The 25,427-nt window shown below is 53.5% G+C and overlaps 1 protein-coding gene across 4 annotated transcripts in view; it reads right to left on the bottom strand.

The window, feature by feature from the left end:
• LOC144755092 (uncharacterized) overlaps window positions 1-25,427 on the bottom strand; it is a 306,910-nt gene that overhangs the window by 9,085 nt on the left and 272,398 nt on the right. For all 4 annotated transcript variants that reach the window (XM_078643592.1, XM_078643601.1, XM_078643611.1 and 1 more), the window contains 2 exons: window positions 10,470-10,535; window positions 9,793-9,855 (listed from right to left, as the gene is read on the bottom strand). In XM_078643592.1, coding sequence (XP_078499718.1) covers window positions 9,793-9,855; window positions 10,470-10,535 — 129 coding nt within the window. The remainder of the gene's footprint in view (window positions 1-9,792; window positions 9,856-10,469; window positions 10,536-25,427) is intronic.

Raw genomic sequence — 25,427 nt, forward strand, 5'->3', positions numbered from 1 at the left:
GTTGACGCGTATGGCGATCAAAAAAGCCAAGAATAGGATGAAGGTTCCTCAACAGGCCCACACAAGTGGCAGCCAGGTTCTTAGTGTGGGTCTGGAAGGTAAGGGATGCATCCACCCAGACGCCAAGGTTTTTTACCACAGTTTTAGGGGGGGGGGGTCGGGCCCAATGCGGATGGCCACCAGTGATCAGTCCAGTAGTCAGGGTTTTTGCCCAAGAGCAACACCTCTGTTTTGCCAGCGTTCAGCTGGAGGCAATTGTGTGACATCCAGCGAGCGACTGCCTCTAGCCCGTTCTTAAATTTCGCCGCTGAGATCGAGGGGCCCTCAGTCAGGGAAATGACCAGCTGGGTGTCGTCGGCGTACGACACTAGTGTCAGGTCCCATTCTTTTGCTATTTCGGCGAGAGGCTGTACATAAAGATTGAATAGGGACGGGCTGAGCGCCGAACCCTGGGGGACGCCTTGCTCTATAGGGTGAGGCTCTGATATAAACGGGGGGGCAGAGACCCGGAAGGACCTGTCAGTTAAAAATGAACGGAACCACTCTAATGCAAGGTCTTTAATACCAATGGCTTCGAGACGTTTTAATAAGATGGAGTGGGAGACCGTATCAAAGGCTGCGCTGAGATCGAGTAAAATCAGCGCAGCACTTTGACCGGCATCCAAAATGTTCCGTAAGCTTTCAATAGTGGTCAGCAGGGCGGATTCGGTGCTGAATCCTGGCCTAAAGCCATTTTGTGAGGGGTCTAGAATTTGGTATTGCGTCATGTAGTTGGTTAAGACCTTGTTCACATGGGCTTCAGCCAATTTGGAAACCCATGGAAGCAATGAAATTGGTCTGAAGTTTCCTGGTTGTAATGGGTCTAGGTTAGGTTTTTTTATAATTGGAGAGACCCAGGCCTGCTTCCAACACGTGGGAACCACTGCTGAACTTGGCTGTATGTTTCTGATGCCCAGAGCCCAGCAAGCAGCTGTGGTGAACTGCCAGGCTGGGAAGAATGTGTAAACCTTTCCCCTCATGAAAGCAGAAGGGAGTGTGACGCCTATGAAATCAGACTCTTCTGGCATGGTCTTTGTTTTTAATGGATGAAGTGAGAACCCCTGCATTGAGAATGTCATACAGATTCTCTTACCATTCTACGCATATAAGGTGCCGATAGAGGCTGGGTGTAGAATCCAGACTAGCGGTATAGACATAAATTACCAAAAAACAACTATCCTCTTTATTCTTTTTCTGGGAAGACACTCTTTAGATTGCACTCCGAGGAAGAGATCAGTGTTTCCCAGAGTCCAACTTTAACCACATATGTTAGGGGCTACTTCAAAAAGCTGATTCCTAGCCTCTACTGGCAAATGCAACAGCATCATCATCAGCAGCAACAACAGATGGCTGGGTTACTTTAGTAAGATATAGTCTTTACCCTGGGCGTGGTCTTACAGCCTAAGATGGTGGTTGCAAGCTAGCGAGCTCCACGCGCTAGCCTTTGATCCTGCATCATCCTGCCTGGCGACGCAGCCAAACCCTGCACCCCTGGAGATATAATAATAATAATAATAATAATCCACATTTGTATAGCGCACAATCACCCGTTAGGGTCTCTAGGCGCTGGGGGGCCGTCGGGAAGATTAAGCAAGCTATTGCCCAGAGTCGCATGGTGCTGGGCTAATCTGCCGCCGGAGCCGGGGATCGAACCCTGATCCCCAGATTCCAGCGTCAGTCGCCGATATGGGTCAAGCTGTGGTCTACATAGATGCCTGTGACGGTGCAAGGACTCCCAGGGAAGGCTGTGGTGAGGGGAGGCCTAGTAACGTGCCAGACCTATGGGGAGGAGGCGCGGCTAGCCAGAGCGTGTGCCACCCTGGAAGGTGACCTGGCCGAACCATGCCATGGAAGGCCCAGGTAGATCTGAGCACTGTGGGTGCCATCCTGGCAGGCGACACTGATGGTGAGCTGGTGATCCCGGCCGGAAATGAGCACCCGCGACAGGCTGGAAGAAGGCAGGCAGACTCAGGACAGCGGTACAGGGAGGAGACATGAGGAGGCAGCAGTTGACTGAAGCACCTGAGTCCACGGCCAGCCTGAGGTCGACTAACGTTGACCTGATGCAGCCCAGGCGGCTGGATCTAGGGTTACGACGGTCAGGCCTGGTCGTGCTGCGAGGGTCCCATTAAGACATAGGAATTGTGGGACCAGAATAGCATTAGCCCCATTTGATATTCTTTTGGAACCGAGGGAGTTGTTTGGTGGCTGCTTCATCCTCACCCCCAGGGCATAGCCTGCTCCTCTCTGGGCTCACGTCTATGCGGACGTCTGTGCCCTGTGGAGAGACAGGGAGATTGTGGTGACCCCATGGCCTACTGTTGCGAAACACATGCCTAGCACCACAAGCTGGGACCAACTGAACTGCTGGTGCCACCTCGTGAAGTCCTGGGGGCTGGCGGGTAACCCGCAGCATGCTGCTGAGAAATGTGAGCCTACATCACACGCCAGGACTGGCCGGGATGTTCGTCCCGTGCCTAGCGAAGCTCCTGGGGACCGGCAGGTCCTCAACCCTACAACCACAGGCAAATCTAACCCACCATCAGCTTCCCGCAATGTCCAAGAACAAAGTGCATATATGACCTAGTTTAGGACACCCCCGCGCCGCACGGCCACCAGCTGCTGCGTGTGCCTCCCGCCTGCCTGCCTCGCTGCCCCGGCCGCCGCCATGTGACCACGCCCCCTGCCACCGAGCGGCGTGGTCTCCTACGGTGTAGCGCTGTGCTCGCCTGACCTGCAGGCTCCTGTACCCCGTTCTTTTGCTGTGTGCCCCTCTGCCTGTTGAGCTATTTTGCTAATTTGTATTGTAATGTGATTATTGTATTTTTCGCCTGTTTCTCGCTCCCCCCGTCTCCTCCCTACCCGCTCCCCGCTTCCCGCCACCGCCGCTAACCACGCCCCCTTTTTCTTCTGTACCCTCCCCGCTCCCGCCTCCCAGCTGCTCCGCCCTCCCTCGCACTTGGCCATATATGGCGACCGTGCGACGCAGGTGAGTGTGACCTAGTTTAGGACACCCCCGCGCCGCACGGCCACCAGCTGCTGCGTGTGCCTCCCGCCTGCCTGCCACGCTGCCCCGGCCGCCGCCGTGTGACCACGCCCCCTGCCACCGAGCGGCGTGGTCTCCTACGGTGTAGCGCTGTGCTCGCCTGACCTGCAGGCTCCTGTACCCCGTTCTTTTGCTGTGTGCCCCTCTGCCTGTTGAGCTATTTTGCTCATTTGTATTGTATTGTGATTATTGTATTTTTCGCCTGTTTCTCGCTCCCCCCGGTCTCCTCCCTACCCGCTCCCCGCCACCGCCGCTAACCACGCCCCCTTTTTCTTCTGTACCCTCCCCGCTCCCGCCTCCCAGCTGCTCCGCCCTCCCTCGCACTTCGCCATATATGGCGACCGGGCGAACGCGCAGCGGTCACGCGCAGCGGGAGCGCCGATTGTGTGTCGAAGGCGCGCCAAAGGTAAGCCCGTCTGCGCCCGTCCGCGCCTGGCCCGCGCCCAGTGCCAGGACCCCTGGCCCCCACCGACAGAAGCCAACCCGACGGACCTACGACGCCACCGACCTCAACGCACTCAACACCGGCCGAACCCCGGGCTGCTACCGAGCCACACCGAGACGCACCCACGGACCCTTCAGCTGCCACTCCTGCAAGTTCACCTGCACTCGGACCTGCCCCGCCCCAGCACCCGCCAAGCCGACCACCAGCAGCAACCACCTCAAGTGCATCCTGCTCAACACCCGCTCCGTCCACAGGCACGCCATCGAACTCTGGAACCTCCTCGACACCACAGCCCATGACGTTGCCTTCCTCACAGAGACCTGGATGAACGACTCCTCAGCACCCGACATCGCCATCGCCATCCCAGAGGGATACAAGATCACCCGAAGAGACCTCGGCAACCAGACTGGAGGAGGCATCGCCATCATCTACAGGGACACCGTCCACATCACGACCAACACCGACGACACCCTGACAACCGCCGAACACCTGCACTTCCAGATCCGCACCGACCCGAACACCACCCTCAGAGGCACCCTGATCTACCGACCCCCGGGACCACGCACACAATTCAGCGAGGACATCGCCGACTTAATCAGCCCGCATGCCCTCCCCTCCGCTGACTACATCCTCCTGGGGGACCTCAACTTCCACCTGGAGAACAACAACGACCGCAACACCATCACCCTGCTCGACAACTTCACCATCCTCGGACTCAAGCAGCTGGTGCCCACCCCCACCCACCTCGCCGGACACACACTCGACGCCGTCTTCTCCTCCAGCAAAGACATCGCCTTCAGCCACGCCACTGGACTCCACTGGACGGACCACAGCTGCGTCCACTTCACCTTCAGAAGAACGACGATCCACCACCACCAGCAACAGGGTGCTCGAAGAAGCTGGAACAAGATCACAGCCGACCAGCTCGCCGCTTCCCTGAGCCAGCACCCTCCCGCCAGCTCTGCGAACCCCAGCCAGGCCGCCGACAACCTCACAAAGTGGATCAGCAACTGCGCGGACGAACTCGCCCCACTGAGGACCCCGCCCAGCAGACCCGGCAACAAGAAGGCCCCATGGTTCACAGACGAACTCAAGAGCTCCAAAAAGAACTGCAGAGCCCTCGAGAAATCCTGGAGAAGGGAACCAACACCGGACAACATAACCGCCTTCAAGCTTGCCACCCGGAAGCACCACCAACTGATCCGCGCCACCAAGAAAACTGCATTTAAGGACCGGCTGGACAACAACGCACACAATTGCAAGGAACTCTTCAACATCGTCAAAGAGCTCTCCAACCCCAACGCCGAAAACAACGACATCACCCCATCGCAAGACCTCTGCAATTCCCTCGCCTCCTACTTCCACAACAAGATCGCGGACATTCACAACAGCTTCAGCACCCAACCGACGCACGCCACGACCGAACCACCGCCCCCCACCACCACCCTCCGCGCCTGGACTCCGATCAGCACCGAAGACACCATCAGCACGATGAACTCCATCCACTCCGGATCTCCGACCGACCCCTGCCCTCACCACGTCTTCAACAAGGCCGACGCTGTCATCGCACCCCACCTGCGGGACATCATCAACACCTCCTTCGACACCGCCACCTTCCCGGAGAGCTGGAAGCACGCCAAACTCAGCGCCCTACTCAAGAAACCTACAGCGGACCCCACCGAGCTCAAGAACTACCGCCCCATCTCGCTCCTCCCGTTCCCAGCCAAAGTCATCGAGAAGACCGTCAACAAACAGCTGGCCGCCTTCCTCGAGACGAATGGATCCCTCGACCCCTCACAGTCTGGCTTCCGAGCCAACCACAGCACCGAGACCGCCCTCATCGCCGCCACCGATGACATCCGAGCCCTGATGGACAACGGAGAAACAGCGGCCCTCATCCTCCTAGACCTCTCCGCGGCATTCGACACTGTTTGCCACCGCACCCTAGTGCAGCGCCTCAGCAACGTCGGAATCCAGGAGAAGGCACGGGACTGGATCATCTCCTTCCTCGACGGAAGAACACAAAGAGTCCGTCTACCACCGTACAAGTCAGAGGCCACCGAAGTCATCTGCGGCGTCCCTCAAGGATCCTCGCTGAGCCCCACCCTCTTCAACATCTACATGAGCCCCCTCGCGGCCATCGCACGCCAACACAACCTCAACATCATCTCCTACGCTGACGACACCCAGCTGATCCTCTCCCTGACCAACGACCCCGCCGCCGCCAGAGCCAACCTTCACGAAGGGATGAAAGACGTAGCCGAGTGGATGACGACCAGCCGCCTGAAACTGAACTCAGACAAGACGGAAGTCCTCATCCTGGGTTCCTCACCCTCCGCCTGGGACGACTCATGGTGGCCCCCCGCCCTGGGCACCGCACCCAAACCGACAGACCACGCACGCAACCTGGGCTTCATCTTGGACTCCTCCCTCACCATGACCAGACAAGTCAACGCCGTCTCCTCGTCATGCTTCAACATCCTGCGCATGCTACGGAAGATCTTCCGGTGGATCCCCACCGAGACCAGGAAGACGGTCACCCAAGCCCTCGTCACCAGCCGACTGGACTACGGCAACGCCCTCTACACCGGAACCACCGCCAAGCTCCAGAAGAGACTCCAGCGGATCCAGAACGCCTCAGCCAGACTCATCCTTGACATCCCACGACACAGCCACATCTCCGGACATCTGAAAGACCTGCATTGGCTCCCCGTCAACAAAAGAATCACCTTCCGCCTCCTCACCCACGCACACAAAGCCCTACACGATCAAGGCCCGAGCTACCTCAACAACCGCATCAACTTCTACGCTCCCAAACGTCATCTCCGATCAGCCAGCCACGCCCTCGCCGCCGTCCCCCGCATCCGAAGAACGACAACAGGAGGAAGGTCCTTCTCCTACCTGGCAGCCAAGACCTGGAACTCCCTCCCGACCGACCTGCGCCTGACCCAGGACCACCTCTCCTTCAGGAAGAAGCTCAAGACCTGGCTATTCGAGCAGTAGCAGCACACCCCCCCCCCCAAGCGCCTTGAGACCCTCCGGGTTAGTAGTGCGCTCTATAAATGTCTGTGATTGATTGATTGATTGATGAACAATGTGCGAGTCAGAGGAAAAGGTATCTCAAGCACTTCCTCCTATCATTACCTATACACACATAAGGAACTTTGGTATTGTGGATAACTGGAGGGCAAATTTATATCCCTACGTACTGAGACATCTTAACCTATTGGTTAAAAAATAAATATTCAAGGTGTTGCCTCACCCACAACATTTTGTGGCATGCTTCATCATCGGTGACACCCCCCCACACTGGAGTAAGATGGTACTACACCAGTGGAGCCCCGGAGATTACAAGGGCTGCTAGTCAGGGCTGCCCATTATTGTCCTTATTATATGCCCTAGTTGCACAGCCCCCGTTATGCACCCTCAGGGAATATCATGGACACAAGGGGTTGATTTTCCTTTGAAATCAGTTCATTATCTCTGCATACGTGGATGACACGTTGCTGTAAGTCTGCGACCTGGAGTAGAATCTTTCCCCCAATAATTAGAGAGGTGGTTCAATTCAGAGGCCTCTCTGGACTCCACCTGAATTGGGATAAGTCCATGATTTTCCATCTGACTCCCTCCATGGCTCCCTCGGAGCTGGAGTTTCAGCTGAAGTGGCAGACTGACTCGAAGATATTTGAGCATTCAAATTCACTCTGATCCAGCGATAGTTATGTCAGACAATTATGGGAAAGCGGTACACATATTAGAAGAAAACATTGAGCGATGGATCAAATTACCACTGTCTGTGATGGAGCATATTACCCTGATGAAGATGGTCATTCTCCCCAGATCATAACAACAACAGGTCAATAAGAGGGTCCCAGGGGAAATAATTTAACGACCAAACACAGATACGTCCCCCATAGAAAGACAGTCTGAACAACAAAGAGTAACTGTGGGTCTAGACAACATAATCCATGACACAGTGTCTTTGGTGTAGCTCAATTCTAAATTAAATTGTACAATTTAACAAAACGTGACTCAAGTACAATCGGATACTCCCATGTTCTGAAAAGTACCCATCAGTTAACGTCCGGTACCGCCCTTGTCATCATCTGGGCCTCCTCACACCAAGGAGAGTATTCTTGCAGCCACTTATGATGTATAAAGTGGGTGCACCAGTGTGTAGATTGTTTTCAGGAAGGTAACCATGGACTGATAACTGCAAAGCAGTGCGTAAAAAAATGTGAGTGAAAATAATGTGTGACTAAGTGCAAATTCTAAAATTGGAGAACCGGGAGGGAAGGTTATTTATTAGGTACCTCACGTGTTTCCAATGCTTAAAAAACCAGTGCGGAAGAAAATAGTAGGTTTAACAAATAGCTACTATATATATCCATATAAGGTCATATATGCTAGGTTGAGCTCGGTAGTGTATCAAGGTTGGGAGCCCAAGTGGGGGCTACTAAGATCAGTGTGAGGGACATTTGTCTGAGCTTCTGAACCAGTAACTGAATTAGTGGGAGAGACGGAAAAGCGTAAGCAAATATCCCGACCAATTCATCCATAGAGAATTGCCTTTGGAACCTTGGTGTGGGAACCTGGATGCGAAGTTTGGGCATTTTGCGTTGCGTGCTGTAGCAAACAGATCTATCTGTGGAAATCCCCATTTTTGAAAGTAGGAGATGAAGTGCCCACTCGTGGATTTGCAACCTGTGTCGATCTGTAATTCTGAACCGGAGTCGGACACAGCCAAAGCCAGTTCTTCTTCTGCCGCTGATAGCTCTTCTTGTTTGGAGCCTTCACCGAAGAGATCCGGTGTGACATCCAACCGCTGCATCTCTCGATGTCGAGCCAGACGAGCACGGAGAGTTTTCCTTGCTCTGAAGGAGCGGCACGCGTCGCAAGCTTGCTGCTTGTGCTCGGTGAAAAGCACAAAATACACACCTGATGTGTCTGTGCACGGATATTTCGTGTGGCACAGAGGACAGAATTTAAATGGGGTCTCTTCCATCGACGAGGAGCCGAACGGACACAGGTGGGCCGGAAGGCCGCCTGCAGATCTTCAGACCGAAATGTCGAAGTTTTTATTTGAACCGCGGAGGGAGAAGTGTGTTCAAGAACAATGCCGTCGAGGTAGTGAGTAGTACGCACCGAGGGGGAACCAGATAATCGAATCCACAGCGGAGCAAAACAATACCCATCCGAACCCGATGACGGGAAAAACAATCTAACAATGGAGTCAATGCCCATGCGCACGATCACCGAAACGAGGAGTCACCTACCTCGTGACTGGAAAGACTTCTTTGAACAAAAACAACTCGCAAACATCCGGACCCAACACTAGATTGCAGGAGTATGCAAAGCATGTGATCTACAGCTCACAGGGTATATTTAGGTCGAGCCAAGCAGCAGCGCACATGCGCTGCTCACTCTGCGAGGCATGTTGTAGTAGAATATGCTGTGGAAGCCTCGTCCACTCTCCACCCATATTTCTCACGGGCTTTGTGTCATTGTCCTTCTTAAATGCTGGCCTCTGATAGATAATTAGGACATCTAGTCCCGCCTTGGTACCACCTTGTCTCCATTTGTTATGCTACATGGTCTGCTTTATCATGGCTAATGGCTTCCGCCTTTTGACCCCAAATATGTTGCCCCAAATAGATGGGTTGACAGCATGCTGAAAACATTGGATGCCAACCATGCCAGCAATCAGATAGCAGGAGAAGACCCAGCACTGGCTGAAATTACAATGCAGTGGTATTTTTGGTCATCAATTAGTAAACAATCTAAGAGGGAGGGATTGTTCTGGTGGCACACATTCACTCTCAGCACTTGTGACAGAGATCACCTCTATAAATTCTAGTGTATGAATAAGGCATCAGCAGTTTCTACAGTCAAAGAAATATAGGAAAAACAAGTTATTCCAAAACAGTGAGGTTTATTCGGATTAGCACAACCTATGAATGGTCCTTTAATTGATATTTGTTACCATTTCTTCATTTAAATGGATAGAAATGCTTGTCTGAATTTTCTCTTTCAACAAGGAAAAATGGACTTGCACACCAACTCAACAAACCACACAACTAATCTCCCTTCTCACAGGGCAGATGGACCAGCCAAAATCTGCCACAGATGTCAAGGGCACTCTGTGAATCGGAAGTTGAACGGGTTTAAAAGCAAGCCCTGAATTGAATTGTAAGAAAGACTATACTTTTTGATATAATTACACAGTTAGACACTTTGCCAGGACAAATCCTTATCACATTACCTTTATTGGCTGCTCCCATATGTTTGGTCATTTCATTTTTGAAGGACCTGGAATCACTTTCATCTGAAGAAGAAACAAGAGAACAAAACTGTAGGCCTCTCCAGAGAAAGCAAACCATCAATGTCTCGTCAGAATCCATTTTCCTTAAAATCGAGTCCAGCAAGCACAGGGTAAGAGAAAATAAGGGAACAAGCAGGTCAGAAAAGAGGCAGGGATGCTGAAAGCGAAGGTTATCCAAGTAGCAAAGTCGGAAATAGAGAGAGCACTGTCCAACTTCTTCTTTTCAAATAAAAAACAACATAAAGGACTAAGAAAAGAGAGGGAATGACGCAATGATTTTTGAAAAATGCATGAAATGATTTGCAGAAAATGGACGGAACAGAAACAAGGAGCTAAAAAGGGACACAAAGGTAAAAGAAAGAAGGGAACGTAACGAGGAACAGATGAGAATAACTTTACAACTAAAAAGGGAAGTATATATGTAATGAAAAGGTGTGGATATAATTGTGCTAACTGAAGAGAATTTATAGTGTGTGGTACAGAAAGGAAGAACATGGACTTCATGCTTTTCCTACTATCACCAGAGTCACTGGGGTTCAGAAAAGGCATACTCAGTAGAGGAAACTGATTATGAGAGAGGCATTTATGTACAATTCTAGCATTAGGGAATACTGTACCGTCAGAGTAGAGATTGGGGTGTACAGCTGAGCTTGCATTGTGCAGTTTCGGACTTCGATTTGAAGCTGGAAGAAGCAGGAAAGGAGTCTTATTACACACTGGCTTACACAAACTGTGTGAAAAGTCTGCCTTTTCCTTCCTTCTGAGTTTGCCAGCTGTCAGCAAAGGCTGGCGACAGGGGCCACCACCAAATAGAATAAGACCAGGAACGAACAGGACAGAGTAGCGAAATACAAAGGGCTGTGTCGCACAAATTACTAATTGTGTAACGATATATCTGTAAGAGACATTAGTTAGTGATAGATTCCTTACCTTAGAATATCCCCAGGCGTCAGACTGGATCCGGATTTTTTTTTTTGCGTAGCAGTACCCTTGCGCGTCGGTAGGCGTCGTCTGCGGCTCTGCGTCCGGCGTCGGCGTCGTGGGCGCCGTGATGACGTCGTCGGAGTACTTAGACGCCGCCTCCGCGTGCTGACGTCAGTTCTTAGACACAGCTTTTCCGCGCCAGAAGCGCTGAGCCATGTTAAAAACCAACACTGGTGCCATTGAACTAGGGCCCTGAAAGGGGTTAACCCTAACCCTAGATATCGGTTCGCAGAACGGGGAGGATGGGTGGGTCGGTAAGGAATCTATCACTAACTAATGTCTCCTACAGATATATCGTTACACAAGTAGTAACTTGTGCATCTGAAAGAGACACGTTAGTGATAGATTCCTTACCTTAGAATAGATACCCTAGCAATACCAGCCCCGGTGGCGGGTCTGCAAACCAATAATCACACCAGAAAGTCCTAGAGGACAGAACGGCCACAGAAGCCATCCCTCTGTCCAAACAGTAGTGTCTTGCAAACGTGTGCAGCGATGCCCACGTAGCTGCCTGGCAAATGTCCTGCAAGGGCACTCCCCGGCCCAAGGCAGATGTAGTTGCCGTGGCTCGGGTGGAATGAGCCCGCAATCCGACAGGGGGCTCCTTTCTAGCCAAGGAGTAACATGCCTGGATACACAAGATGATTCACCGAGAGATGGTCTGCTTGTGCACCGCTTTCCCCTTCTTTGCGCCCAAGTAACCAACAAAGAGTTGGTCATCCACCCAGAACTGGCGTGTGCGATCCAAGTAGAATGAGAGCGCACGTTTTGGGTCCAGACGGTGGAGCCGATCTTCCTCTTTAGAGGGGTGCGGTGGCGGAAAGAAGGTTGGCAAGGTGATAGACTGCCCGATGCGGAAGGCTGTGACAACCTTGGGCAGGAAATATGGCTTAGTACGCAACACAACCTTGTCCGGATGGACAGAAAGGAAAGGAGGAGTACAAGAAAGGGCCTGGAGCTCACTCACTCTCCTGGCAGAGGTGATGGCAACCAGGAAGGCAGTCTTCAATGGCAGAGAGGACAGTTGTGAAGTGGCTCAAAGGGGGCGCACATCAGAAATGTAAGAACAAGGTTCAAGTCCCACTGAGGCATCACAAACGGAACAGGAGGAAACGTGTGTGTGATGCCCTTTAGAAAACGATTTACAATAGGGGACTTGAACAAAGAAGGTTGATCAGGCAGCCTGAGAAAGGCTGAAAGGGCAGAAAGATAGCCCTTGATAGTGCCCAGAGCAGAGCCCTGCTGGGCAAGAGAAAGAAGGAAGAGAAGAACCCCAGAGAGAGTAGCAGCAAGAGGATCCACAGCCTTTGCTGTGCACCATGCCACAAATCTGTTCCACCTGCAGGCGTATACCAACTTCGTGGAGGGACGCCTGGCTGCCAGAATGACGTTACAGACTTCAGGAGGCAAGTCAAATGGCCTCAACTGTCGCCGCTCAATCTCCAAGCATGGAGGTGGAGACTGGACAGGTTCGGGTGGAGGACCGTCCCCTGCTGCTGCGACAGAAGGTCCTCCTGAAGAGGCAGACGAACCGGGGGATCGACTGACATACTGAGTAGCTCTGGATACCAGTACCTTCGTGCCCAGTCCGGAGCCACAAGGATGACTTGTGCCCGGTCGCGCTTGATCTTCTTCAGCACTCTGGGTAGAAGTGGTATAGGCGGAAAGGCGTACAACAGACCGCAACTCCACTCGCGACGAAAAGCGTCTCCGAGCGAGTGCCGCCTTGGAAATTCCAACGCGTAGAACTGATGACATTGCGCGTTCTCTTCGGTGGCGAATAGATCTAACCAAGGCTCTTCCCATCGCTGAAAGAGGCCTTGCGCCACGTCCGAGTTCAGACGCCATTCGTGATCCATCATGCACCGACGGATGAGCTTGTCTGCCCTGGCGTTCAGAGAACCTGCCAGGTGTTGAGCCACCAGGGTCACGCCCTGGCGTTCCAGCCACTGCCAGAGGCTCAGAGCCTCCTGGCAAAGTGTCCACGACCCCACCCCGCCCTGTTTGTTGCAGTACCACATGGCGGTGGTATTGTCCGTGAACACCTGCACTACACTCCCCCGGACAGAGGGGAGGAATGCTTTCAGTGCTAGACGAATCACCCGCAACTCCAAAAGGTTGATGTGGAGCCGGGCCTCCGCCGGAGACCAGAGGCCTCTGATCTCCGCCTCTCCCATGTGGCCTCCCCAGCCCTGGAGGGACGCATCCGTCACAACTGCGTGCTCCGGTTGGGGAAGGGAGAGGGATCTGCCGGTGACCCAATCGCGGTCCGTGAGCCACCACTGCAGTTGTCTCGCAGTGCCCTCCGAGATCAGGACGTGGTCGGAAAGGTTGCCCTGATGCTGGGCCCACTGAAACTTCAGGTCCCACTGCAGAGCCCACATCCGCCACCTGGCGTGATGCACAAGAAGGATGCAGGAGGCCATCAGCCCCAGAAGCCTTAGCGTCAACCTGACCGAGACCCGGGATAAAGGCTGAAAGAGTGGAATCATAGCCTGAATATCCCGAACCCGCTGTTCGGGAGGATAAACCCGAAACTGCGCTGAGTCCAGAACCGCTCCGATGAAGAGGAGCTTCTGAGAGGGGCACAGGTGTGACTTCGGCACATTGAGTGGAACCCCAGCTGGTGCAGGAGGTCTGCCTTCGTCTGAAGGTGGCTGACGACTGTCTGGGGCGAGCCCGCCTTCAACAACCAGTCGTCGAGGTAGGGGAAGACTGAAACCCCCAACCTGCGCAGATGAGCTGCGACCACCGCCATCACCTTTGTGAACACCCGTGTGGCGCTGGTAAGGCCGAAGGGGAGCACGGTATACTGAAAGTGCTTGTGGCCAACCGTGAACCGCAGGTAGCGCCGGTGGGCCGGCAGGACGGGGATGTGGAAATAAGCGTCCTGCAAGTCCAACGCTATCATCCAGTCTCCTGGGTCCAGGGCAGCTAAGACCTGAGCCAGTGTCAGCATTTTGAACTTCTCCTTTCGGAGGAAGCCGTTGACGTTCCTCAGGTCCAAGATAGGGCGCAGGCCCCCTTTGCCCTTCTTGGGTACCAGGAAGTAGTGGGAGTAGCAACCACACGCTACTTCTGGCCCAGGAACGCGCTCGATGGCCCCCTTGGCCAAGAGGGCCGTAACTTCCTCCTGCAGAAGCCGCAAATGATCCCCCGATACGCGGTGGTACTGCGGTGGCATGGCTGGAGGGGTCGCCTCGAAGGGGAGGGAGTAGCCCCTTCGGACACCCACCTGTCCGACGTGACAGTGCGCCAGTGGAGGAGGTGATGGTGAACCCTACCCCCCACCCCACTGGCGTCACATGGGCCTGAAAGCACGGACTAGGAGGGTTTTGAGGCGGATGCTGCAGGGGAAGGTGTGGACTGACCTCGCCGTTGTCCCCGACCGCCACCACAGCGGTTTCTACGGCCGCCACCGCATTGGGTATTACCCTGCGGAGCGTGGCTGGCAGCACGTGTGGGTACACCCCTTCCGTGGCCACGAAAGGAGTGAAAGGCAGCCGACTGCTGGCGCGGGGGAGAGAGGCCCAAGGACTTGGCCGTAGCCCTGGAGTCCTTAAAGCGCTCAAGCGCATGGTCTGCCTTGTCGCCAAAAAGGCAACGGCCATCAAACGGCATGTCCATGAGTGTATTCTGGACATCAGCCGAGAAGTTGGCGGACCTCAACCAGGCGTGGTGATGAATCGCCACCGTCGTTGCCATCGCTCTGCCCAGAGAGTCGGTGGTATCCAGTCCACACCGGATCGAATAACGTGCCGCATCTCGGCCTTCTACAAGGGCTTGGCCGAGTTTAGCCCGTACCTCTAACGGTCATTCTGGCAGCACGTCCGCGACCGTATCCCACAGAGAGTGGGTGTAGCGGCCCAAGAGGCACGCGGTGTTTGAAGACCGCAGTCCCAGACTCAGGGAGGAGAATACCTTCTTGCCGTATTGCTCGTACCTCTTGGATTCCCTGTCAGGCGGCGCCGACGGGAATGCGGTCTGGGAATTTGAGGCCTGGATCACCAGGCTCTCAGGGGTGGGGTGGGTGGACAGGAAACAAGGGTCGCCCGGGGCCGGGCGGTGGAGTCTGGCCACGTTCCTATCTACAGGCGAACCTGTAGCGGGCCCGGACCAAGTGCCCAAAAGAACGTCAGTTAAGGCCTCGTTAAACGGCAGCAGAGGCTCGGCTGAGCATGACGGCGGCTTAAGGACCTCAGTGAGGAGGTTAGTCCTCACGGCCGCGACGGGGAGCTCAAGGCCCAGGGCCTTGGCCGCCCTCATCAACACCACACTATAGGTTGCCCCCTCCTCCGAAGCCACGGTAGGAGGGGAGACAAAGCCAGTGTCAGGTGAAGTGTCTATACCACTGGCCTCCCCAAGTTCACCTGCCCAGTCCTCCTGAGACTGGCATTCACGTGCCAGAGGGTCCTCAGACCCCTCCCAATCCTTCTCATCACCCATCTCCTGGTACTCGGGGTTAGCAAATGATGGGGCCGGTTCATGGAAAGTGAACTCTCCGAACGGCGTCTGAAGCGGGTCGAGGGAGGCATCAGGGACGGCGCCGCCCGAGGACGGCGCCGGGGGTGACACCTGAGGGGTCGGCGCCGGGGAGGTCGTTAAGTCCACCGGCGACGACCCGACGGAACCGGATCCAGTGGGGCCCTGCGGCGCCGGAGCCGAAGCAGACGACGGCGTCGGGCCGAAGCCCCCGACCCGCTAGGACTCCCAGACGGGTCCGCTGGGCCTGAAGGCGTTGCCGAGCCCATCGGAGGAGAGAGGGACCTCATGGCCATGAGGAACCGCTCGATCTCCTCCGACGCCGCGTTAGGCCCAGGGACCGGAGGGTATGAGGCCGGACGCGGCACCTGCGACTCCGACGGAGCCGCGTGGGTGGTGTCACCTGAACCCCCGGCTGCGTTGCGCGAGCGTCGGGGGAGTCGGAAGAGCGATGACGTATATTCGACTTCTTGTGCTTACCTGACGACTTCGACCCCGAGGAGTGATGTCGACTCCCGGAGCTCCGATGGCTCCTCTCCCGCGACCGCTCCCTCGACCTCCGTCCAGACCGGGACCTCTCTCGGCGCGGGGCCGACTGCCGGAGTTCGAGCTGCTTACGGGACCGCTCCCGCCTAGCCTTCGAAGTCAGGGCCCGACAGTCGGAACAGGTCTTGTCGCCGTGATCGACGCCGAGGCAGTGGAGACACCGACGGTGAGGGTCGGTGACCGACATCAGCCGGTCGCAATCCTCACAGGGCTTAAAACCTGGCATACCTACCGGCACCGTTCAGAGTCGAAGACTTCGAAAAAGGATGATCAAAAGATCAAAAAAGTTTAGTCAAAAAGTGACTAAGGTACCACTTTTTCCAGATCTGCGCTGCTGGCGCGGAAAAAAGAAGAACTGACATCAGCACGCGGAGGCGGCGTCTAAGTACTCCGACGATGTCATCATGGCGTCCACGACGGACGCGGAGCCGCAGACGACGCCTACCAACGCGCAATGGTACTGCTACGCAAAAATTTTTTTACATTCCGGATCCAGTCTGACGCCCGGGGATATTCTAAGGTAAGGAATCTATCACTAACGTGTCTCTTCCAGATAACATAAGCAGTATTCACAGTGCTACACCATGAATGGGGTTGTGGGCATTGCCATGGGTTGGTGAAACGTACAGGGGAAACAAACATTAAACATCAAAGACCAGAACACAAGAAATGAGCCTTCAATGAGAGTGGGCAAAACGAAAACGATGAAGAAAGGATACTGGCTGCATGGGGAGTAAGGAAAACCCACAAAAGTAAACTTCAAAGCAAGTATGAGACTGTGTATATAGAGTGCTCTTAACGAAGCAGGTTACAGGATCTTTTCATATCCGTACCTAGATTACAAAGGTGTTTACATCTTTACTGAAGTCCTTTCAAGAACTAATGGAACAGAAGTAGGTCCTCCTACCTACCTATCAATAAGTCAGTCCTCCCATCAGTGACTGCTAATCCCTCCAAAAAACAAACACTTATGTGGGGTTGACAGTTCAGGATCAAATGACCAAGTGCAAAATAAGGATGTGGTGTTAAAAACATTTGTCATTCTCATAGTGTCAGATGTGAAATTAGCACATTAATTTTAGAACAATCCTCTCTGCAGGAAGCAGACAATGCTAACATTTCCATGTTACATGATCACACCTTTCAGCACTTCTGTGGTACTCAGACTGGCACTGTGTGCTGCCCAGCACTATATTTTTCGAGAGTTAAAAGTTACAGAGCAATATTATAGTACAACCAAGTATTGATGACACTTATGCATTAAAGCATTTATTGAGCGCAAACCTCAACATAAGTTAGGTGAGAAAAATTGGTGAACAATGATGAACAAGAACAGCTCTAAGAGATGGGTATAGTTGAGAGATGAATGTTTCATACCGCAAGTGAGGAGGCTTTTTATATGTAGCTACTCAAGGTAAAATCCTGAGTGCTTTATAAAAGGTCAACAAATTAAACCATCATTTCATGAGAAGTCTGTGGCTTACTAAGAATATAAAGGGACTTGAAGCCGCTCATTGCTCGTCATTGGTTGGAAAACCTGGTGAAACCAGAAAACCACGGATGCGCGTAACAACCAAAGGAGCGCCCTGAAGGAATACCACCAGCGCATTAGAGACACCAAACAAACCTTCATAAGAGACAAAGTCCGGACCAACGGAACCATTGCCTAGGAACTGTTCAACGTCATACAGCAGTTTGCCAAACCCCCCCTGCAAGGCCCCGGACAGCACACCTTCCCAGGAACCCTGCGACAAGCTCAGCTCCTACTTCCATCTTAAGATCAAGGTCCTCTACGCCAACTTCAGCGCCAGACACCACCCCCCTCGACACAGCTGCCGACAAGCCTATCATCATGACCTGGAATCCAGCCACCGTTGAACTCCTCAGCCTCTACCATGATGAAAACCCACTCAGGAGCCCCAATGGACCCTTGCCCACGACACATATTCCACAGGGCTGCCGCCGCCATCGCACCCCAACTAGGACGGACCATCAATGCTTCCTTCGGATCCGGCGTCTTCCCAGACGACTGGAAGCCTACGGCCGATTCAACAGACCTGAAAAACTACCGGACCATCCCTCTCCTCCCCATCGCAGCCAAAGTCACAGAGAGACTCGAAAACACCCAGCTGACCACCTTTATCGAAGAGAACTCCATCCTAGATGCCTCCCAGTCTGGATTCCGCAGCAACCACAGCACTGAGACCGCCCTTCTAGCAGCCACTGACGACATCCGCATGCTACTCGACCAGGGACACACCGCGGCCTTCATCCTACTAGACCTCTCCACAGCCTTCAACACTGTTTCACATCGCACGCTCACAGCCAGACTTCATGACGCAGGGATACAAGGAACCGCCCTCAACTGGATCCAATCCTTTCTCTCCGGTCGAAGCCAGAGGATCAGACTCCCTCCTTTCCTCTCAGAACCCACCAACATCAACTGCGGTGTGCCCCAAGGTTCATCGCCCAGCCCAAAGCTCTTCAACATCTACATGGCCCCCCTAGCCGCCATCGTCAAACAGCTTGGGCTCAGCATAATATCCTACACCGACGACACCCAACTCATCCTCTCACTCACGAAGAATCCCGAAGACACCAGCCTATGCTTCCATGAAGGAATGAAGAATTTTGCAGCCTGGATGAAAGACAGCTGTCTGAAGCTCAACTCAGAGAAGACAGAGGTCCTCCTCCTCAGACCCTGCACCTCTGCCTGGGACAACACCTAGGGGCCCTCCTCCCTCGGGAACCCACCCACCCCTACAGACCACACTCGAAACCTCAGCATCATCCTCGACTCCTCCCTCGCCATGAACCGCCAGGTCAATGCAGTCGCCTCCACCAGCTTCACCTGCCTGCGCATACTCCGCAAGACCTTCAAATGGATCCCCCCCGACTGCAGTAGGACCGTCACCCATGCGCTCATAACCAGCAGACTGGACTACGGCTTCGCCTTATACGCCGGAATTAACAGAACTTTTCTACACAAGCTGCAAACCATCCAAAACGCCGCAGGGAGACTCGTACTCGGGACACCTCGCCATGAACACATGACCCAACATCTACAAGACCTCCACTGGCTCCCCGTTGAGAAGAGGGTCACCTTCAAACTCCTCACCCACGCCTCCAAATCACTCAACATCGGACCCAAATACCTCAACGAGAGAGTCTCCTTCCACATACCCAAGAGGAACCTCCGCTCCGCCGACCTTGCCCAGGCAGAGGTCCCCCGCATCCGCAGAAACAGAGCAGGCGGGAGAGCTTTCTCCTACCTCGCAGCAAAGACCTGGAAAGAGCTCCCTGTGAACATCAGACGATCCCAGACACTCCACATGTTCAGGAAGGACCTCAAGACCTGGCTCTTCAACTGATCAGGAGCAGCCCCCCCGCGCCATAAGACCCTCACGGGTGAGTAGCGCGCTCTACAAACCCCCTGATTGATTGATTGGCTTTCATGTGACTTTCATTTGCCTGATTCTTGTCCGTGTCTGCGGTGGTAGACTAGTGTTTGTTCCCCGCCTGGAGCATTGCCTCTTTACCACCACTTTCGATTGGCAGGCTTCTATACTTCCTATGCTTACTTTTCAAGCACTACTTTTTTATTTTCGGGTAAGCATTAATGAGGGTGCATGTTTTACCCGGCAGTCTCTCTTGTGAACTACTCTTACCCTGCACTCTGTCTTGCTCTCTGCCGTCCCTGCGCTTCTCCCCGCACACCTCCATGTTGCTCTCACCCGTGTGTACTTCCAAACCACCCCTGTTGCTTTCTCGCTGGTGTGCCTCTCCCCCCACCAGCTACACATTACCCCCTGGCGTGTTGCTTCCCCCACCAATGCCTGTCTATATTCTGATTGCAACAACCTTCGATTGGTCCTTTGAGTGAGATTTGTTAGCATTTCCTCATCATATGGAAAGAAATGCCGGTCTGAAGTGTTCAAAATCACTTTGGAGATGACCTTAAGCTTTCCAGTGTTAGTCCATAGACAATCATGGTCCACTGTAGCCTTTCCCTGTGCATGGTGGTAGAATATGTCAAACGTGAAAAGAGGCGAAAGTGGATCAGCAAACTGATGGTATTGGTGTCAGACTGGGCGAGGATGTAATCTCAGACTAGTACAAGTGGGTGCGATGTTGTGGACAGAAACCAAACGGGGAGGTGTGAAATCTGAGATGATATTCCACACATAACTGTAGGTATTCAGCAAGTTTTTAATAGGACCTTGGAAGTTAATGGAAGAACAACAATCCAGTGTAATTTCTTAATGAGGGTTTTCTTAAGAAAGGTTGTTAAGAGACCTGTAGAAAGAGATCTTCTTTCTATCATGCTTATTTTTACTTTTTCTGCATGCAAGAAATCAACATAATACAAAGACTCTACGAAGCTGGCATAGAGGGGACTATTCTCGAAGATCAAGTTACTTATTTTATGGAACAATATATCTGTAAGAGACATATATTGGTTATAGATTCCTTACCCTAGAATTAGCCCTAGGTGTCAGACTGGATCCGGAGAAATATTTTCGTAGCAGTACCCTCTGCGTTCGTCGTCTGCGTTGTGGTCTCTGGGATAATGTCGTGCTATCTACCTAGACGCGGCCCTCGCTGTCAGTTCTTTACACAACATTCCACGCCAGAAGCGCAGAGCTATGCAAGACACTGACCACTGGTGCACAAAACTAGGGTCCTGAAAGGGAGTCCCTAATCCTAGAAGTCAGTTCGCACAACAGGGAGGATGGGTCGGGAGGCAAGGAATCTATAACAAATATATGTCTCTTACAGGTACATCGTTATCGAAAGTAATTAACTTGTTCATCTGAAAGAGACTATTAGTTATAGATTCCTTACCTTAGAATGGAGTCCCCAGCAATACCAATCCCGGAGGTGGGTCTGCGAACAAAGTTCAAACAAGAAAGTCCTGGAGAACAGAATGGCCAAAGAAGCGGTCTCTCCCGACTTGGCTGTCCAGGCAGTAGTGTTTTGTGAACGTGTGCAGGGATGCCCACGTGGCCACCTGGCAGATGTCACTGAGGGGGACTCCACATCCCAAAGCAGTAGAGGCTGCTGTCGCTCTGGTGGAATGAGCGGGCAGTCCCACCGGAGGTTCCTTCTTTGTCAAGCAGTAACAGATTTAAATGCAAAGAACGACCCACCAAGAGAGGGTCCGTTTTTGCACGGCCCGACCTTTCTTGCACCCACATAACCAACAAAGAGCCGGTCATCCACCCGGAATTGCTTTGTGCGATCCAGATAGAAGGATAGCCCATGTTTTGGATCCAGACGGTGGAGCCGCTCTTCCTCTTTTGCAGGAGACGGGGCAGGCAGAAGGTGGGCAAAGTGATGGTCTGTCTAATGTGGAAAGAGGTAACTACTTTGGGGAGAAAAGGTCCAGTTCTCAGGACAACCTTGTCCGGATGAACAGCAAGGAAAGGAGGCTTAGAAGACAGAGTCTTAACCTCACTCACCCTGCGAGCAGAGGACGGACAGGTTAGGGTGGAGGACCATCCCCAGCTGCTGCGACAGAAGATCCTCCAGAAGAGGCAGTCTGATCGGAGGATCGATGGCCATGTACAATAGCTCAGGATACCAGACTTCATGCCCAATCCGAAGCCACAAGAATGACTTGGGCCTGGTAGTGCTTTATCTTTTTTAGCACTCTGGGCAGAAGTGGTATTGGTGGATAGGAGTATAGAAGACCGCAACTCCACTTGCGACGAAAAGCATAGCCGAGCGAGTACTGCCTTGGAAATTCCAACGTGCCGAGCTGATGACATTGCGCGTTCTCTTTGGTGGCGAATAGATCGAACTAAGGCTCTCCCCACTGCTGAAAGAGACCTTGCACCACCCCCGAGTGAAGATGCCATGCCATTTGTGATCCATCATGCACCTGCAGCTGAGTTTGTCCGCCTTGGCGTTCAGTGAACCTGCCAGGTGATGAACCACCAGAGATATGCCCTGATGTTCCAGCCATGTCCAAAGGTGGAGAGCCTCTTGACATAGGGTCCACAACCCAACCGTACCCAGGCCTGTTTGTTGCAGTACCACATGGCGGTGGTGTTGTCCGTGAACACCTTTACTACTTTTCCCCGACAGAGTGAAGGAATGCCTTCAGTGCAAGACAAATCGTCTGAAGCTCCTGAAGGTTGACATGGAGCCTGGACTCTGCCGAGACCAGAGGAACCTGATGTTCTCCTCTCCCATGTGGTCGCCCCACCCCACCACACCCCAGAAGTGATGCATCTGTCACCACTGTGAACTCTGGTTGGGAAGGGACAGGGATCTACTGTTAACCTAATCCTGGTTCGTTAGCCAACACTGCAAAAGGGGTGCAGTGTCCTCCGAGATCTGGACGCAATCTGAAAGATTCCCATGATGCTGTGCCCACTGGAACTTCAGCTCGAACTGCAGAGCATGCATATGCCATATGCCATGATCCACCAGCAGGATGCAGTAGGCCATGAGGCCCAGTAGCCTCAGGGTCATTTTGACCGAAACCTGGGTTAGAGGCTGAAAGATCAGAATCGTAGCTTGAATATCCCAGACTCACTGTTCGGAAGGATAAGCCTGAAACTGCGTTGTATACAGATCCGCTTCAATGAAAAGGAGCTTTTGAGAGTAAACCAGTTGTGACTTCGGCACGTTGATAGTGAACCCCAGCAAGGCAGGAGGTCTACCGCAGTCTGGAGGTGGGAGACGACAGCATGGGACGAGCACGCCTTCAACAGCCAGTTGTCGAGATAGGGGGAAGACTGGAACCCCTTATCTGCGCCGGTGAGCTGCAACCACCGCCATCACTTTCGTGAACACCAGAGGGGCGCTGGTAAGGCAAAAGGGGAGCAAGGTAAACTGAAAATGCTCATGGCCTACTGTGAACCATAGGAAACGCCTGTGGACCGGCAGGATGGGGATGTGAAAATAGGCGTCCTGCAAGTCCAACGCTACCATCCAGTCTCCAGGGTCGAGAGCAGACAGAACCTGAGCTAATGTCAACATCTTGAACTTCTCCTTCCGGATGGAGCGGTTGATGTCCCTGAGATCTAAAATAGGACGCAGGCCTTTGTCTTTCTTGGGTACCAGAAACTAGTGGCAGTAGCAACCACAACCTACTTCTGGCACAGGGATGCGCTCGATGGCCTGCTTGGCCAAGAGAGCTGTAACTTCCTGGCAGAGAAGGGCCCAGTGATCCTCCGACATGCGATGGAATGTAGGTGGCAACAGTTGATGGACAGAATGCAGAACAATGTCATACATTCACCCCAGTACAGAGATCTGGGCCTAAATCCATCGTTTTTTTGCTCACCACACCACCCCAGTTCAGACATGGCCATATGCAAATCAGTCTTGACCCTGTGCCTCATGGGAACAGTCTAGCCCGAACTGCCAAGCCATGTCTTCCCTGGACCGGAATCAAGCATCCTAGGACCGGTTTCTGGCTATCAGCCGTCTTCAGCCAGGATAGCTTGACTCCAGTGACGTGGAGAGCACGGGACTCGCGTCTGAGCATTCCCATCACACTCGGGGTGACAAATGCAAAAACAACAGTTGATGGACTTCAAGCTATCCTGGCTGAAGAGGGCTGAAATCCTGAAACCGGTCCTAGGATGCTGGTTTCCAGTCCAGGGAGAACGTGGCTTGGCAGTTCGGGCTGGAATGTTCCCATGGGGCACAGGGTCAAGACTGATTTGCATATGGCTGGGTCCGAACTGGAATGGCATGGTGAGCAAAAAAACAATGGGTTTAGGCCCAGATCTCTGTACTGGGGTGAATGTATGACATTGTTCTGCATTCTGTCCATCAACTGTTGTTTTTGCATGGATGGGGAGGTAGTCACGCTGGGTCCTAAGTCTCATGCGGCGCATAGGCTGAGTAGCTTGTGCAAGTCTGTGGCTCTGGATGGAACGTTTTGGGGTCACCCCCTCCGTAGCCACGAAAGGGGCGAAAAGCTGACTGCGCATGACGAGAGGTGGACGCAAGGCCCAAGCATCTGGCTGTAGCCCTAGAATCCTTAAAGCACTCAAGCGCATTGTCCACTTGGTCGCCAAACAAGCGACGGCCATCAAAGGGCATGTCCAAAAGAATTGATTGGACATCGCCCGAAAAGCCAGTGGACCTCAGCCAGGCGTAGTGTCTCAAGGCTACCAAAGTTGAAATCGTTCTTCCTAGCGAGTTGGCGGTGTCCAGCCCACAGCTTATAGTGAACTTTGCTGCATCTCTGCCCTCAGTGACTGCACGGAGTGGGGAGTGGCCCGGGCCTCCTCCGGACACTGTGGCAGCACCTGCGAAACGTGTCCCACACAGAGTGGATGTAACGGCCCAAGAGACATGTGGTGTTCACCGACCGCAGTCCTAAGCTGGCGTAAGAAAACAGCTTCTTTCCAAGATGATCCAGCTTCTTGGATTCCCTATCTGGGGGAGCAGTAGGGAATGCACCCTTAGAAGTAGAGGCTTGGACCACCAAGCTCTCAGGGATAGGGTGTTGGGAGAGGAAAATTGGGTCGGCTGGGCAGTGGCATCGGGCAATCATCCTATCCACAGGAGCCCCTGTGCTGGGTTTGGACCAGGTGCCCAGAAGTCAGTGAGGGCCTCATTGAGCGGCTGCAGGGACTCCGAAGAGGCTGCTGCCGGTTGAAGCATCTCGGTCAGGAGGTTGGTCCTGAGCGCCACCGTAGGAAGGTCAAGGTTCAAGGCCTCAGCCGCCCTGCGTATGAGGCTCCCTCCTCTGTAGCCACGGTAGTGGGAGAAAGCATACCAAGGTCTGGTGAGGTACCAAGACCACTGGCATCACCCAACTCCTCTTTCCAGTCCGGTTCACTCAACTGGTCAGCTAGAGTGTCAACAGACCCCTCCCAGTCCTTCTCGCCCTCTTCTGGTTGCCACTCAGGGACATAGGGAATGCCAGGATAGAACAATGGCAAAAAAGTACCGTCCGGCACCGGTCTGGCGTTCAGGTCAGGGTGGAGGCCGGGTTCGATGCCAGCTGGTAACGCAACAGGAGGCGGAGGTGTCATCAGTGGTTTGATGCTGGAGGTGTCGTAAGGTCAACCCGCGCTGATCCAGATCCAAGCCTGGATCACTGGGGGCCTTGCGGTGCCGGAGCTGAGTCCGTGTGGCCCGAAGGCACGCCAGCGGAGTCGGTCTGCCCAGAGATCGAATGAAGGGCTTCGTAAAAACTATGAAGTTTGGCAGTGGTCGCTCCGGCAGTCGGAAAAGGAGTAAAACTTGGAGCCAACCCAGGTCGACCACCATCTGCATCTCGTGTCCACCGAAGGACGGAGCGAACGCAAAAAGCGACAGTGCTTCTTCGCCTTCTTTTGGTGCTTTGACTTAACCGAAGACTTTGAAGATGAGTGGTGGTGATGACTCCGCGACCGGCACCTCGAGCGGCTCGGAGCAGACTGCCGGGCCTCCAGAAGCTTTCAGGACCGATCCCACAAAGACTTCAAGTTCATGGCCCGACAGTTGGAGCACGACTTCCGGTCATGGTCACGCTCCATACACCAGAGGCACACGAGGTGAGGGTCCGTAACCGCCATCAATTTGTGACAGGCATCACAAGCCTTGAAGCC

The sequence above is a fragment of the Lissotriton helveticus genome, chromosome 1_1 (genome assembly GCF_964261635.1).
Source record: "Lissotriton helveticus chromosome 1_1, aLisHel1.1, whole genome shotgun sequence".
Classification (NCBI taxonomy): Eukaryota; Metazoa; Chordata; class Amphibia; order Caudata; family Salamandridae; genus Lissotriton; species Lissotriton helveticus.